The sequence below is a fragment of the Vigna angularis genome, chromosome 1, assembly GCF_016808095.1.
Source record: "Vigna angularis cultivar LongXiaoDou No.4 chromosome 1, ASM1680809v1, whole genome shotgun sequence".
NCBI classification, from domain to species: domain Eukaryota; kingdom Viridiplantae; phylum Streptophyta; class Magnoliopsida; order Fabales; family Fabaceae; genus Vigna; species Vigna angularis.
In genome coordinates, this window is record NC_068970.1 from 22,164,734 (window position 1) to 22,179,133 (window position 14,400).

Here is a 14,400-nt window from a genome sequence, read left to right on the forward strand (position 1 = left end):
AAAGTTTGAAATACATTTCTCAATTAACATGAAAAAAGAATACATTAAACGGCAACTCACAGGAAATGTCCTCACTCGCACACTTTTTGGAAAAAGTTCCGAAAAGGTTACCCATCCCTAAATTACTCCAGGCTAAGCACGCTTAACCATGGAGTTCTTATGAGTTAGGCTACTGAAAAGCAAATGTATTTGGTGATATAAGTAGTCAAATCAATCCCTTTAAGCTATCCTTCAATCGTATAGTCCCATACCTATACAGTCTCTACATCTCTCTCTTTCCGGTGTATGTTCGATTCATCCATGTGTCCCTTCCACTCGAAGCCTGCCAGGAACCGCTCCTTGTCTGTGCCCCCTGCACTTCATGCCTCTTGCACCGACGTCACTCCCCGCCCTCGTCAGTGCCCGGGTGTCACATGCCCACCAGCTTCCGGTTGGTTCGTCCTCGAACCACACCGTACTGGGAGAGGCTAGGCTCTGATACCATTTGTAACGCCCCGACAACTCACAGGGAATGTCGACTGCCCCCACAGATCACCACGAGGTTTTCCAATGTGCTTTGTCCTCACTCGCACACTTTCTGGGAAAACTTCCCAGAAGGTCACCCATCCCCAAATTACTTCAGGCTAAGCACGCTTAACCATGAAGTTCTTATGAGTTAGGCTACCGAAAAACGAATGCATTTTGGTGATATGAGTATCTAAGTCTACAAGATACGGTGGAGTTGTTGGGAACAGATCAAGCTAAAGATTTCAGTTTGGGATTAGATGGTGTTATTCGTTTTAAGAATAGAGTCTGCGTTCCAGCAAAGGATGAGTTGAAGAAGATGATTCTAGAAGAAGGACACAAGAGTCGTCTTAGCATACATCCTAGTATGACTAAGATGTACAAAGACTTGAAAGAATCTTTCTGGTGGAGTGGGATGAAAAAGGATGTGGCAAAGTTTGTATCTTCTTGTTTGGTATGTCAGAAGGCTAAGATAGAACATCAAAGGCCGGGTGGAATGTTACAACAGTTGGATATTCCCCAATGGAAATGGGACAGCATCTCGATGGACTTTGTAACTCACTTACCAAGATCATGGAAGGGTCATGATTCCATTTGGGTGATAGTTGATCGATTAACGAAAAGTGCTCACTTTTTGCCAATCAACCTGAGAATGTCAATGCAGAAATTGGCGGAGTTGTATATTCAGGAAATAGTGAGATTGCATGGTGTACCAAATAGCATTGTCTCAGATCGGGATCCAAGGTTTACGTCAAGGTTCTGGCAGCAATTGCAAGAGGCTTTGGGTTCGAAGTTAAGAATGAGTTTAGCATATCATCCTCAAACAGATGGACAAACTGAAAGGACTATTCAGTCATTGGAAGATCTGCTGAGAACGTGTGTATTGGATTATTTAGGAGGTTGGAGTGAGGTATTGCCTTTGGTGGAATTCACATACAACAACAGCTTTCATGCGAGCATTGGAATGACACCGTATGAAGCATTGTATGGGAGAAGGTGCAGGACACCTTTGTGCTGGTTTCAGGATGGAGAAACAATTTCAGTAGGTCCCGAGTTATTGCAGCAAACAACAGAAAAAGTCAAGTTGATACATGACCGGATGCGTGCAACACAAAGTCGGCAAAAATCTTATGCAGACAAGAGAATGAGACCTCTTGAGTTTAACGAAGGAGATCATGTGTTTCTACGTGTGACACCGATTACCGGCATAGGTAGGGCTATTAAATCAAGGAAGTTGTCACCAAAGTTTCTCGGTCCTTACGATATTCTTAGGAGGATTGGACCAGTAGCAAATGAGGTAGCGTTACCACCACAGTCGGCGAACTTGCATAATGTGTTCCACGTGTCACAGCTGAGGAAGTATGTCTCTAATCCGACTCATGTTTTGGAAACAAATGACATTCAAGTGCGCGAAGATCTTACTATCGAAGCGATGCCAGTAAGGGTGTTAGAAGTTCAAACAAAGAAGTTACGGGAAAAGGAAATTCGTACGGTGAAGGTACTTTGGAACGACAAAACCCAAGACATGACATGGGAACTAGAGGATCATATGATTAAAGAATACCCTCATTTGTTTAAGTAACAATTAATTTTCGAGGACAAAAATTTTTGGAGTCGGGGTGAATGTAAGACGTATAGAAAAATAAAAGTAATTTTCTTGTATTAATTATTTGAATTTGATGCAATTTGTGCTGACAATCTTTGGTTAAAAGGAGGGACATAATTATACATTAATAATAAAAAAAATTAATATTAATATGGAAAATAAGAAGACAATATTGAAGCATGGAGGTCGATGTTTTGTTTCCCGTGAAACATGGGTGCATGTTTTGGTAAAGGGGACCCATCCCTTTCATTTGTTTGTTTTTTTTTTCTTTTCATTGTATTACTGCAAGCATCTTCCAAGAGGATTCATTCTCTTGATATAAGCTTATTAAGGCCAAAAGAGAGGAGGAGAAGAGAAGAGGGATTTAAGTTAGAATTTTCTTTGAATTTGAGAGTGAAAACAAACAAAGGTGGTGGTCTAGGAGTATCAAGAGTGAAGAATTTCTTACAAGAAGAAGAGGTAGGGGAGCTAATCCTTTCTTGTTATGATCATGAATATGAGTATGAATATGTTAAAATTTTGGTAATGGTAGTTATCTATTGACTTGTGTAAATGTGGTTTTCATGATTATAATTTCTTATTTTCGAGTTACTGTGGTGAAATTTTTCTATAAATTGTTTTCACCGTTGGATTTAGCTAAAATTTTAATATGTGAATCCTAAGACCTGTTACTACACTTTGACCGTTCGGATTTGAAAATAGAAGTCTGTACTTGGAGAAATAAATCCTGCATGTTTGAGTAAATTAGTTACCCATGTAGTTCTATTACTAAGTTGTCTCGGTAAAATATAGATTCTGATCTATTTGACCGTTAGATCAAACTCAAAATTTGATATATTATCCCTAAGACATATTAATACACTTTGACTGATCGGATTTGTAATTGAAGGTCTATGCTTAGAGAAAGAAATTTCGAAAGTTTGAAATATTTGATGAACACTGTAATTCTGTTTTTAAGTTATAATGGTAAAAATTTCATATATATTCCATTTACCGTTAGATTGAGTCCAAACTTTAGTATGTATCTCATAAGACATATTAGGTGATCTTGACCGTTCCGATTTGGAATTAAATATCTGTGCTTAGAGGAATTTATTTCGTATTTCGAGTTTAACCAAGAACCACTTAAACTTCTGTCTCTGAGTTACCTCGGTAAAACCTCCATATCTACTTAGTTAACCGTTAGATTACCTTGAAATTTTAATATGTTGTTTCTAAAAGATAGTGACATACTTTGATCATTCAGATTTTAAATCGGAGATACAGATGATATTAGTTTCGTATCTTCTCAGGGATCTCAATACTGCTTAATTTATGTTTTGGAGCATTTATACATAAATTATGATTTCCGCCTCATCAACCGTTAGATTGGACTAAATATTTTACCATATGATTTAAACATATTGTTTATTAGTCTGATTGGTTCAGATTTTAATTATTGATATGAGTGAAGAGTAATCTTTCCATGAAATAGTAAATTTATTTGTATTAGATCAATTCTTGAATAATTATATTCTTAAATTGTATGTGTAGTTGTATTTTGAAAATTTGAAGATAAGTAATATAATATATTCTATATTAGAATATAAAATTATATTTGAATATTACTGAGTTGGTAATAATTATTTGAGTTAAATCATGAATTGTAAATAAGTTTATGGTAAAATTTGATGGGTAGTATAAGAATTATTGTCATAATTGTAAATTCGAAATTTATTTATTTTCCTACGACTTTGGTAAGTCGGGAGGGAAGATGTTTGAAGTCGGACGCTACTTTGGTAAGTAGGTGAGATAATGAGAGATTAATTTGGCATAAACCGTACTACTTTGGTAAGTAGGCAGAATATTACCTTGTTGTGCTACTTTGGTAAGTAGACAATATCACCTTATTGTGCTACTTTGGTAAGTAGACAATATCATCTTATTGTGCTACTTTGGTAAGTAGACAATATCATCTTATTGTACTACTTTGGTAAGTAGACAATATCACCTTATTGTGCTACTTTGGTAAGTAGACAATATCACCTTGTTGTACTACTTTGGTAAGTAGATCACTTCGTTAGATTACTTTGGTAAGTAGTCAGTATCACATGGTTATACTACTTTGGTAAGTAGATAGAAGGATTGTTGACTGCTTTGCTTTGGTAAGTAGGCAGGTTAATAATATGTTGCATTGACTCTAGTAAATGTACTGATAGTTTTGACTTGAGAAATATTATATAGTATCAATGTAATAGTCTGTTCTTGAGTATGTTCGAGTATGTATTGGACTGATTGTCACACTTGTGATATTAGTAAGATTGTGGATAATGTATATTTCTTGATTTGGTTAGCTCACCCTACTGTTTGTGTTTGTGTATGTGAATGCAATGATCGTATAATGTGTGATATTATACGGGAGTAGAAACTATTTCAGATGAATTAGCAGATGGTTCTGGATTTGCTTAGAAGATGAGAGATCTGTGGGGAAAAAGGAGACATGGAGAATTTCTAAAATAAATCTATGTTTGAATTTCCGAACTGTGTGAAATTTTAAATTTCAGAAGTTTATGAACTGTGTGTAATTTTATTTTCAGAAGACTTGTGTTGTAATAAAGAACGTAATATTTTGTTGGGTGGTGTTGAAATTTAAAAAAAAAAAATTATATATGTATTTTATGGAACATAAATTGTAACGCCTAATTCGAGGTGTTACATAAAACATTCAACTATTGTAACAAAATATGTTTAAAAGTAAAATAAATTTGGTTAAAAAAAATTAAATCTATACATTTTTAAAGTTCAAATATTAAATTAGACCATAATTTAAAAGATTAATAGACAAAAAGATATTTAACTCTCATTATTATTTGTATTACTAATAATAAAAATATTAGTAATATTATTGTTAGTATTAGTATTAGCGTTATTCTTATTATTAATATTATTAGTATTCTTATATATTATTAGTATTAAAATTAGCAGAAATAATAGTAAAAAAATTACTATTAGTATTATTATTATTTGAACTAATATTAGTATTAGTAGTGTTAATATTAATAATAGTTTTATTTTTTTTATTATTGCTAATGAAAATACATGTACTATACATACTTGTCTTATTTGTTTTTAATAACAATAAAAATAATAAATTATTATTACTTTTATTATAATTTAATATAAATATGTTTTATAATTTTATTGTAAAGTAGTTTTTATTTATTTTGTACGTAATTTATTAATTAAAAGTTTATAAAAATGATTAAAGAAAAACTGTTAAATTTAAATAAATAGTTAAATAAAAGACAATATTAATAAAATAATTATTTTAATTAAAAATATATTTAAAAAGTAAAAGTGAAAAACAAATATGGATAAAATGAATCATATCTATATATAGATTAATAGTATTATTATTTTATTAATATTTTTATTATTAGTAGTAACAATAATAAAATTATTATTATTATTATTATTTATTTGTATTATTAGTATTACAGATTTTATAATATTAGTACTAATATTATAATTAGAATTATTGTTAGTATTGTTATTTGAATTTATATTAGTATTAGTAGTAGTATTGATATTATTATTTTTATTATAAGCGTAAATAGATTAATAATATTACTTCTGTTATTATTGTATCATTATTTTTATTAGTAGTGTTATTATTATTGTTAGTAGTAAGATTTTTAGTATTATTATTATAATTTGTATTATTAGTACTATTTGTAATAGTATTATTAGACTTCCTAATATTAGTATTAATATTAAAATTAGTATTAATATTATTGAATATTATTATTTGAATTTATATTGGTATTATATTTGTAGTATTATTTATATTATTACTTCTAGTATTATTGTTATTATTAATAGTAATATTAGTATTATTATTATTAGTACTTTTATTATTATTATTAGTAGTAGTAATATTCTCATTATTAATATTATTTGTATTATTATTATTATTATTTATAACTGTTTGTAATATAATTGTTGTTAACTTTTTTTGAAGACGAACTACTATTTTTATTTATTTTTAATAAAACTCAATTATAATTACATGATAAACTATTTTTATAATTTAGTATATTGAATAATTTATCAGTATATCTATAATTATATAACTGTAACTATATATGTAAAGAGAATTTTATCTGTTATGTACACTGTTCATATTCTTATTTTTACGACCTATAATATATACAACAGTTGTTAATTGAATTTTTAAGAATAATCATTATTTTAATTTTTTAAATAAAGCTCCATTACAATTAATAACCAAAGAAAATAGTGAACTATTTTTATAATTTAGTATGTTAAATGATTTATTATTACATTTATCAGTACATATAATATTTTATCAGTATATTTAATAGTAGCTTTTATATTTAATAATTTAATATATTTCACTTATAAAAATTAAAGTAATTAATATAATTTATATTATTTTGTGAATCAAACTTAATGTAAAAAAAAAATAAAAAGACATGTAAACTAAAATAATCTATAATAATTTATTAAATAAAATTATTATATTACATCAAACACATTTTATACTATTTTCTCACCACAAATATAATACAGGTATAATAATTACATAATAAAAAAATATATATAAAAAACTATGTAAACATACTAAAAATATAATAAATCTTAAACTTTTATTCATTTAATTAAGAAAAACATAAAATAAATCTTTTTATTTTATTTTTGTTGATAACCTTCAATATTCATCTTTAATAAGTTTTATAATATTGTAACAATTTGATTCTAAATTATGTTATTCAAAAGTTATATCATTTTGACCTAGTAAATAAATAAATATATTAGTTTCTGCATTATAGATTATATGTTTATCTTATTTGCATTTTCTTCTTTTTATCATGTTTGTTGATTAATATTTTATTTTCAATTGAATATTTTTTTTGTTTTAACTTTATTTTACTGTTTACATTGTGTGTCAATTGATTATTATCTTCATACGTACACTGTTTAGAATATTTTATGTTTAATTTAACTTTTATCTTATTTCATATGTCAATATATCTTTATTCTAAGTGGTATACATCTACATGTATTTTTAATTACAAATCTTTTGCCCACGAATCATATTTTAGAGTGTGCTTAAATTTTTTTAGATACATCTTACTTTTCTTTTGTATGTGGATCATAATTCAATTACTTGCAGTTATTTCAGTTTTGTGTGTTGATTTACAATACAGCGAGAAACACTTGATGTTATTATTGTTATTCGTATTATTGTTTTTGTTATTAGTTTTAATATTTGTATTATTATTAGTATAATTCATTATATTTGTATAATTCATTATATTTGTATTATTAATTATATTTGTATTATTAATTGTATTCATTATTTGAACATAACAAAATCAATATTGAAATAATAATATTTATTTTAATTAAACGAAAAAGTACTTAGTTATTTATTTTTTTCCACATTATTAAACTCTATTTTAAATATTATTTTTAACTATACATAATTATAATACGAATATATAAATATTTAAATACATTATTTATTAAAAAAAATAAACATATAATTTTCTTAATACAAACATAAAAAACAACAACGAGTGAGCACGGCTCCAAAAATAGTCACTAAATGTATGAATGTAATTATTTATTTTTTATATAGTTTTTTAATACAAATAATTAAAATCTAATAATTTTAATATTTTTTTTTCTATTTTCCCTTTCGTTCTTTTTTTTTCTTCCATCTTCCTCTGCCTTTTAAACCCTAACACAACATCCGCATACCGCACCTCGCCGCACCTGGACCTCATCTCACCGCACCTGGACGTAACTCCGCCGCACCTGGACGTCACTCCGCCATAATTTTTGCGATTCTATAGTAGTTAAAATATAAAAAACAGGGATTAAAGGTGATCAATGGTGGTTCTTTCAAAGGATCCACTGTACTGACAAAAAATCAACAACGGCAAGGTCATTGGTTTCACCCTCTCTTTCAAATCCTTTATTCCGGAAAGCCCGTTTCTGTGGTGCTGTCAACCAATTCTCCTCCTTCTGTCGGTGGGAACCATTTGCCATACATCACTTCTCCTCTCAACAACACCCGCGCCCCCCGCCGCCCCTTCGTTTTTGGGGTAAAACCCATGTTTCTCAACTCTCAATTATAAGTTATTTTTTTATGTATGATTTTGAGTTTGGCTACTTATTTCGCCTGTTTGTGCTTTCATTTGGACAAAAGGTTTGTTGCATTTTTACCAAAGGTTTAGTGGTTGTGTTGCGTTTCTAGTTGTGCTCTTCGACCATATGTTACTGCATTTTATTTGTGTTGGTTATTGGTCACTCCTTTGTTGTAGTATTTTATTGTTTTTTTAATCTGCAAATTTGTCGATCTTGCTTGGTTTGGTTCACTGTTGGTCTTGCTTGAAACTTATGTGAGGATTTAGTAGGATTTGACGGAATGACTAAATAGGCTTGCCCATTTGGTATGCATAGCTTGTTCAAGTAAGAAGTGCATTTACCTTGTGATTGGAACATAGTTAATATGAACGAAGTCCAATTAGTTCATTGGTAACACTTCAAGCTTATTTTTCTTACACGTACAACTAGTCTACTATTAGCTTGAATCACGTAAGAAGTAAGTCATTAGAAAGTATTAGCCGGTGTCGCCTATTATAGATTGCATTATTTGTTAATAATGTGGTGTCTGAATTGTGAGTGTCCGTGTGGGTTGGGTTTTTTTGCCAAGTACTTCTTGGAGGATCCTGCTTTAGGTTTTGCAGATCCTATTACCGATTGTTAGATTTATTTCCTGGTAGAATTGCTATGAAAGAGACTATTGTGGTTGCCTTTAAATGATCACCGAAGAGCTTTTTTTTGCAGCTGTTGGAGAATTCAAGTGTTTTTGATTTATCTTTTGTTGTCTTTAATGGGAAAACAAATTAGGAATTTTCGTTGTTGTTTAAGATACTTAACAGTGGCAGTAAGAAAGATACTTAAGAGTGGCTGGAAGTAGTAGACCATACTATTTGTTTGAATGAATTGTCTTCAGGTTTTATGTATGCTTGGAGCTGATGCTATACATATAGACTGCATATATTTTCCACTCCGCTTTGGTGCTTTTTTTTTTAGTTTTGGATGAGGTGACCAGTTATAGGTTTTCACTTTATAGGGTTTATTTGGTTGTTTATACAATGAATGGTTTATGTGACTATTTCTTATTTATTTATTGCTCTAAATTTTATAATTTATGTGTTATATTTAACTTCCTTTTGGGTTGCCTATTTTTTCTTGGTGAATTATGCATCTTTAAACATTGTTGATTTGTTGTGATAACAGAGACATGCATTTTCTTTGAAACATGCACTTTATTTATGTTGTATATTTCTTTTCCGTATGAGCTTTGGGTTCACTACAATGGACCATGACCAACAAAATATTGACAATGCAACATTTTGTAGTTTTTATTTCATTTGGGAGGGAGAATCTAAGTTTTATTGTCTCGTAATCCTTGCCTTACTTTGTTTTTCCTCTGACAGTGTCCAACTAGAGCATAATGGGATCAAAAAATGCGAACAAGAAGGACCTAAAGGACAAAAGGAGGAAGGTTAAGGATAATTTGAGTTCAAAACATTCTGCACCGAGTGATGGCAAGGTTATCAGTGATCCTCGTTATGCAAAGGCTCACACAGATCCTCGGTTTAGGGAGGCTCCAAAGCGTGAAACAAAGGTGGGCATTGACTCTCGCTTCAACCGCATGTTCACTCACAAGAGTTTTTTGCCCTCTTCTGCTCCTGTTGACAAGAGAGGCAAGCCCAAGAACAAACCAACCTCTCAACTTGGTTCTATGCGCCATTACTACAAAATTGATGAAAAGGAAACAGAGCAGAGTAGTGATGAGGAAGAAGAATTGGTGAAAGCCAATCAGTTGAAACCAGAGAGTGATAAAGGTTCTGAGTTCGAAGAGACCAGTGAATCTGAGTCGTCAGCTGAATCAGAAGAGGCCAGTGAGTCAGAGTCTGCTACAGATACAGATGAAGGTGAAGACGAGGTAGTTTATGAGGAAGAAGCATCTGATGTACAGGTACTGCATTGCATTTAAATTTGAAATTTCTCATCTTTGTTTTGTGTGACATTGTATATAACACTGGTTGGCCCTTTTGAATTATTTTTATTTTGTGACAGGAAGACATAGCAGAAATTGAAAAAGAAACACATAGGCTTGCTGTTGTTAACATGGACTGGAGGTTTGTTAAGGTACTATGTATTTCAAGTATAATGTGCATTTGCTGCAATAAATTTTTGATACGAGAATTATTTAAAATGTTGGCTAAAATTTTGCTTTTGTTTGTTTTTTGCTAGGCTGTTGATTTGTATGCATTGTTAAGCTCATTTCTCCCACCTAATGGACTGATCAAATCAGTAACTATCTATCCATCCGAGTTTGGCCTTCAACGTATGAAAGAGGAGGAAATTCATGGACCTATTGGTCTATTTGATGATGAAAATGATGAAGATAACAGCAATGATGACATTGACAATGAGAAACTTCGTGCATATGAGAAGAGTAGAATGCGGTAAATAACTATAAAAATACTTGTAATGTGATCTAAATAACTATAACTGTCAAATGTATTACTTTGTGTTGTATTAAGTATAACTCAGTAATTTTAGGAGTTTAAATTGGTTCTATCATTTAATGTAAAGTTTTCATTACTTTTTCCTTCAAGAACTCATTACATCAATAGGTATGCCTTCTGATGTAATAATGTTCAAAAGGGAGGAATATTTTACATGCTGATATTGTTAAACTGAAGAATAGTGTTTAAAGATGATGATCATGATGACAAGACCATTCTTTATATATTTTTACCTCCTGCCTTCGTTTTCCATTTTTCTTGTAATCTAGGCTGATATCAGTGTGATCAATAGTGTTTGGTCTTAGACACCTCCTTCTTGTGACTATCATTTTGGAGTTCTTGCATTTTATTGTGATGATCTAGTTGGGTGGGTGTCTAGAGCCGGAGGCCTTAGAAACACATTGCTATTCACTCATGTCTGATGTCTCGTATGACTTTTTATTGTTGTACCTTTTCATATGTAACATGGGTTAAGTAAACTGTTCTGCTGATTGATACATGGGTCCACAACGTACAACTAAGGAAACTTAAGGGATCTTTTCAGCACATCGTCCACTGTTTCAAGATATACTTGTTTACCATGTGGTTCAAGTTTCTTTTATATATTTTTTCTTCTTTTCACATTAATTTTTATTATTTCTCTTCTCCCCAGGTACTATTTTGCTGTTGTGGAATGCAACTCAATTGCCACAGCAGATTACATTTACAAGGAATGTGACGGGGTTGAGTTCATGCAGACGTCTAATGCACTTGATTTAAGGTTTATCCCAGACGACATGGAAGTCAAACACCCACCTCGGGATGTTGCTACTGAGGTATTTAAGATGCGATTGCAGTTGACCTCCAATAGTATGTCAGATTAAAAAATGCAATTATAAATTGATTGATGTGGACTTTCAATTCATCTGGTCTATATACGTGTGCGCTCGCTCACATATTTAGTTATGATGTATATATGCAGTATACTAATAAATTGCAAAATTTTGACTCCGTTCTGTGCTTAGGTGCCTGCAAATTACGAGTGTAAGGATTTCTATTCTCGGGCTCTTCAGCACAGTGAGGTTACCCTTACTTGGGAGGATGAAGAACCTCTTCGCTCAAAGATATTGAATAGGAATCTCAATGATGAGCAGGTCAGCTTGCTTTCTAGTAATCAAAGTTTTAAATAGTGCACTATAGAATCACTATACCAGTTAGCAATGTAGAGCGGTCCCTCGCTACAGGGGCTGCTGTGGTGGAGTGGTTTAGTGCAACTGCTATAGCAGACTAAGTAGCGAGCTGTTGCTGATGCTATAGCAGTTCTATGTGTTAGTTTCACAAAATACCTTTGAAAAAAAGATATTAGGCGTGTTGGTAGACTATTTTTGGATTTTTATTTCCAAAACCGAAATCTATAGATGTAATAATAGTGACAATGATAAATACTTGGATTTAGAAGATGATGACTAGTCATTCCAACCAATCTAGGAAACTTGTTTTAGACTTTTGTTGGTATTTACTTGTAGGCTTTGTTTATTACATCTGTGATTTTTTATTCTTAATTATAAATATTATTTTTGAGTAAATGTTTGAGTTTTGAGAATTTATATATATATATATATATATATATATATATATATAATACATTATATAAATTATAAAAAATTTCAAAACATCTTGCTGTAGCGTTTTGGGGATGGCCCCCAAACTTTGGGTGTCATCTTCTGTATCTTTTGTGCATAAGGTTTATCCATTCTAAAAATTCTGGGCTTGCATAGTGTTATTATGAGGTCTTGAGTATTTGCATCTTTTATATGGTGATTTCTCTACGTAGTTCTTATTTATAAAATTAGTTAAAGACCCGTCATACATATTATGAAGGAAACATGCACAATCTATTAATGGATGCATCTATAAATATCCCTGTCATGCATATATATATATATATATATATATACACACATATATGCTGACATTTTATCCTTAACATTTTACCGTACTCGTGTATCTTTTACATATGTCTATTTGTTTTTTATCTATATCATATCTGAAATTGTGAAGCATGGATGTTCTTCCATATTACTTTATATGTATTTTCTGTACTTTTATATGCACTTTGCTTCAAATTGAATGGTCTTTTTCTTATCTTCCCTTCCTCTTACTTCCTCTTGAATAGTTAGCTCAGATGGAATTGAAGGAACTCTTAAATTCTGATGATAGTGATAGTGATGATAGTAAGGATAATAATAGTGAGACAGATGATCAGCCTGATAAAATTGAAAAAAAACGAGCTAAATACCGTGCTTTGCTCCAATCTGGTGATGATTCAGATGGAGGTGGTGAACATGATAACGGCCATGATATGGAGGTCACCTTCAATACAGATTTGGAAGATTTAAGCAAACATATATTGGAAAAGAAGGATAAAAAATCAGAAACAGTTTGGGATGCATATTTGAGGAAAAAACGGGAGAAAAAGAAGGCCAGGAAAAATAAAGCAAAGTATTCATCAGATGACGATAGCGATGATACCGATCAAGAGGCAACTGAAGAAGCAGATGACTTCTTCATCGAGGAGCCTGCAGTCAAGAAGAGGAAAAAGGCACAAAGTACAGACGAAGAACATAAGCCCCAAGACAAAGTGAGCAAAGAGGAGCTTGAACTGTTGCTTGCTGATGATAAGGGAACAGATACTGGTCTCAAGGGATATAATCTAAAATTTAAAAAGGGCAAGGGAAAAAGGAGGGAGAATGCTTTTGATGAGGAAAAAATACCAAGTAATGCATTTGATGATCCACGTTTTTCAGCTCTTTTCTCCTCAAACTATGCAATTGATCCCACCGACCCACAATTTAAAAGGTATTTTCTGTTCTATGTGGTGACATTTACGTTCTACTCAATGTTTTTATAAAATAAAACTAATAGCTGATCAAGACATTGTTTCAAAGTTCGTAACATTCAAAGAAAATATAGTATCATAATTTTATAACAAAAACAAAATCATTTCATAGGTATTCAAAAGTAAACAACAATCTAAATCGAATATGTTTAACTTCTACTAATATAATCTTGGTGTTTGCAGGAGTGCGACATATGCCAGGCAGCTAGCCCAGAAGCAGCAAAAGGATAGTGCGGATCCACCTGCGGAAAGGGAGCCTACAAAACCAAAAGGAATGCAATTGTCTTCGGATGAGTCTGGCATGGTGAAGGAGGGTGAGGAAAAACCATTAGAAGTTTCGATGTCAAAGAAAGATAAATATGAAATATCATCTTTGGTTAAATCGATTAAGATGAAAGCAAAACAAGTTCAGTTACCCTCTGGTAGCAAGACAAGGAAAGAAGAAAAATCACATATTAAAGGTATGAAGAAAAAGAGGCAGTAGTTCTACCGAGCCCAGCAGGTTGTTTATTCTTCCAAGACGTGAAAGTTTTCCTGTCCAAATCACCCATTTGAAATTTTGAATCCACATAATTAGAATGCTTCATTAATATTTTGGTCCAAACTACATGTAGAACGGTATAAATTATAATGAGTTTGATGATTAGTTTTGGAAAACGCATCCATTTGGTGGTGTTAGCATTTATTAGCATTTATAGCTGTATGTTGTCAATCTAGATTTGATTGCATTCCCATGCAAATTAACCCGTAAGAGTTTTCACCTCTGGTCTTTTCTACAATAATTAATTATCTCGTAA

General features: G+C 31.4%; 1 protein-coding gene across 1 annotated transcript; it reads left to right on the forward strand.

Moving 5' to 3' along the window:
• Positions 1 to 7,831: 7,831 nt before the first annotated feature.
• LOC108346578 (pre-rRNA-processing protein esf1) lies at positions 7,832 to 14,264 on the forward strand. The gene is made up of 8 exons (XM_017585651.2): positions 7,832 to 8,223; positions 9,625 to 10,169; positions 10,271 to 10,342; positions 10,448 to 10,662; positions 11,378 to 11,540; positions 11,730 to 11,858; positions 12,881 to 13,563; positions 13,787 to 14,264. The coding sequence occupies exons 2-8, from the start codon at positions 9,642 to 9,644 to the stop codon at positions 14,085 to 14,087; spliced, it is 2,091 nt and encodes a 696-aa protein (XP_017441140.1). The 5' UTR covers positions 7,832 to 8,223; positions 9,625 to 9,641; the 3' UTR covers positions 14,088 to 14,264.
• The last annotated feature ends 136 nt before the right edge of the window (positions 14,265 to 14,400 follow it).

What these genes read in the sequence shown, in the direction of transcription:
- LOC108346578 (XM_017585651.2), top strand. Translation starts at nt 9,642, where the DNA reads ATGGGATCAAAAAATGCGAACAAGAAGGACCTAAAGGACAAAAGGAGG. An exon ending in CTCGGGATGTTGCTACTGAG is followed by an intron (nt 11,541 to 11,729) that starts GTATTTAAGATG and finishes TTCTGTGCTTAG; the next exon opens with GTGCCTGCAAATTACGAGTG. An exon ending in GGAATCTCAATGATGAGCAG is followed by an intron (nt 11,859 to 12,880) that starts GTCAGCTTGCTT and finishes CCTCTTGAATAG; the next exon opens with TTAGCTCAGATGGAATTGAA.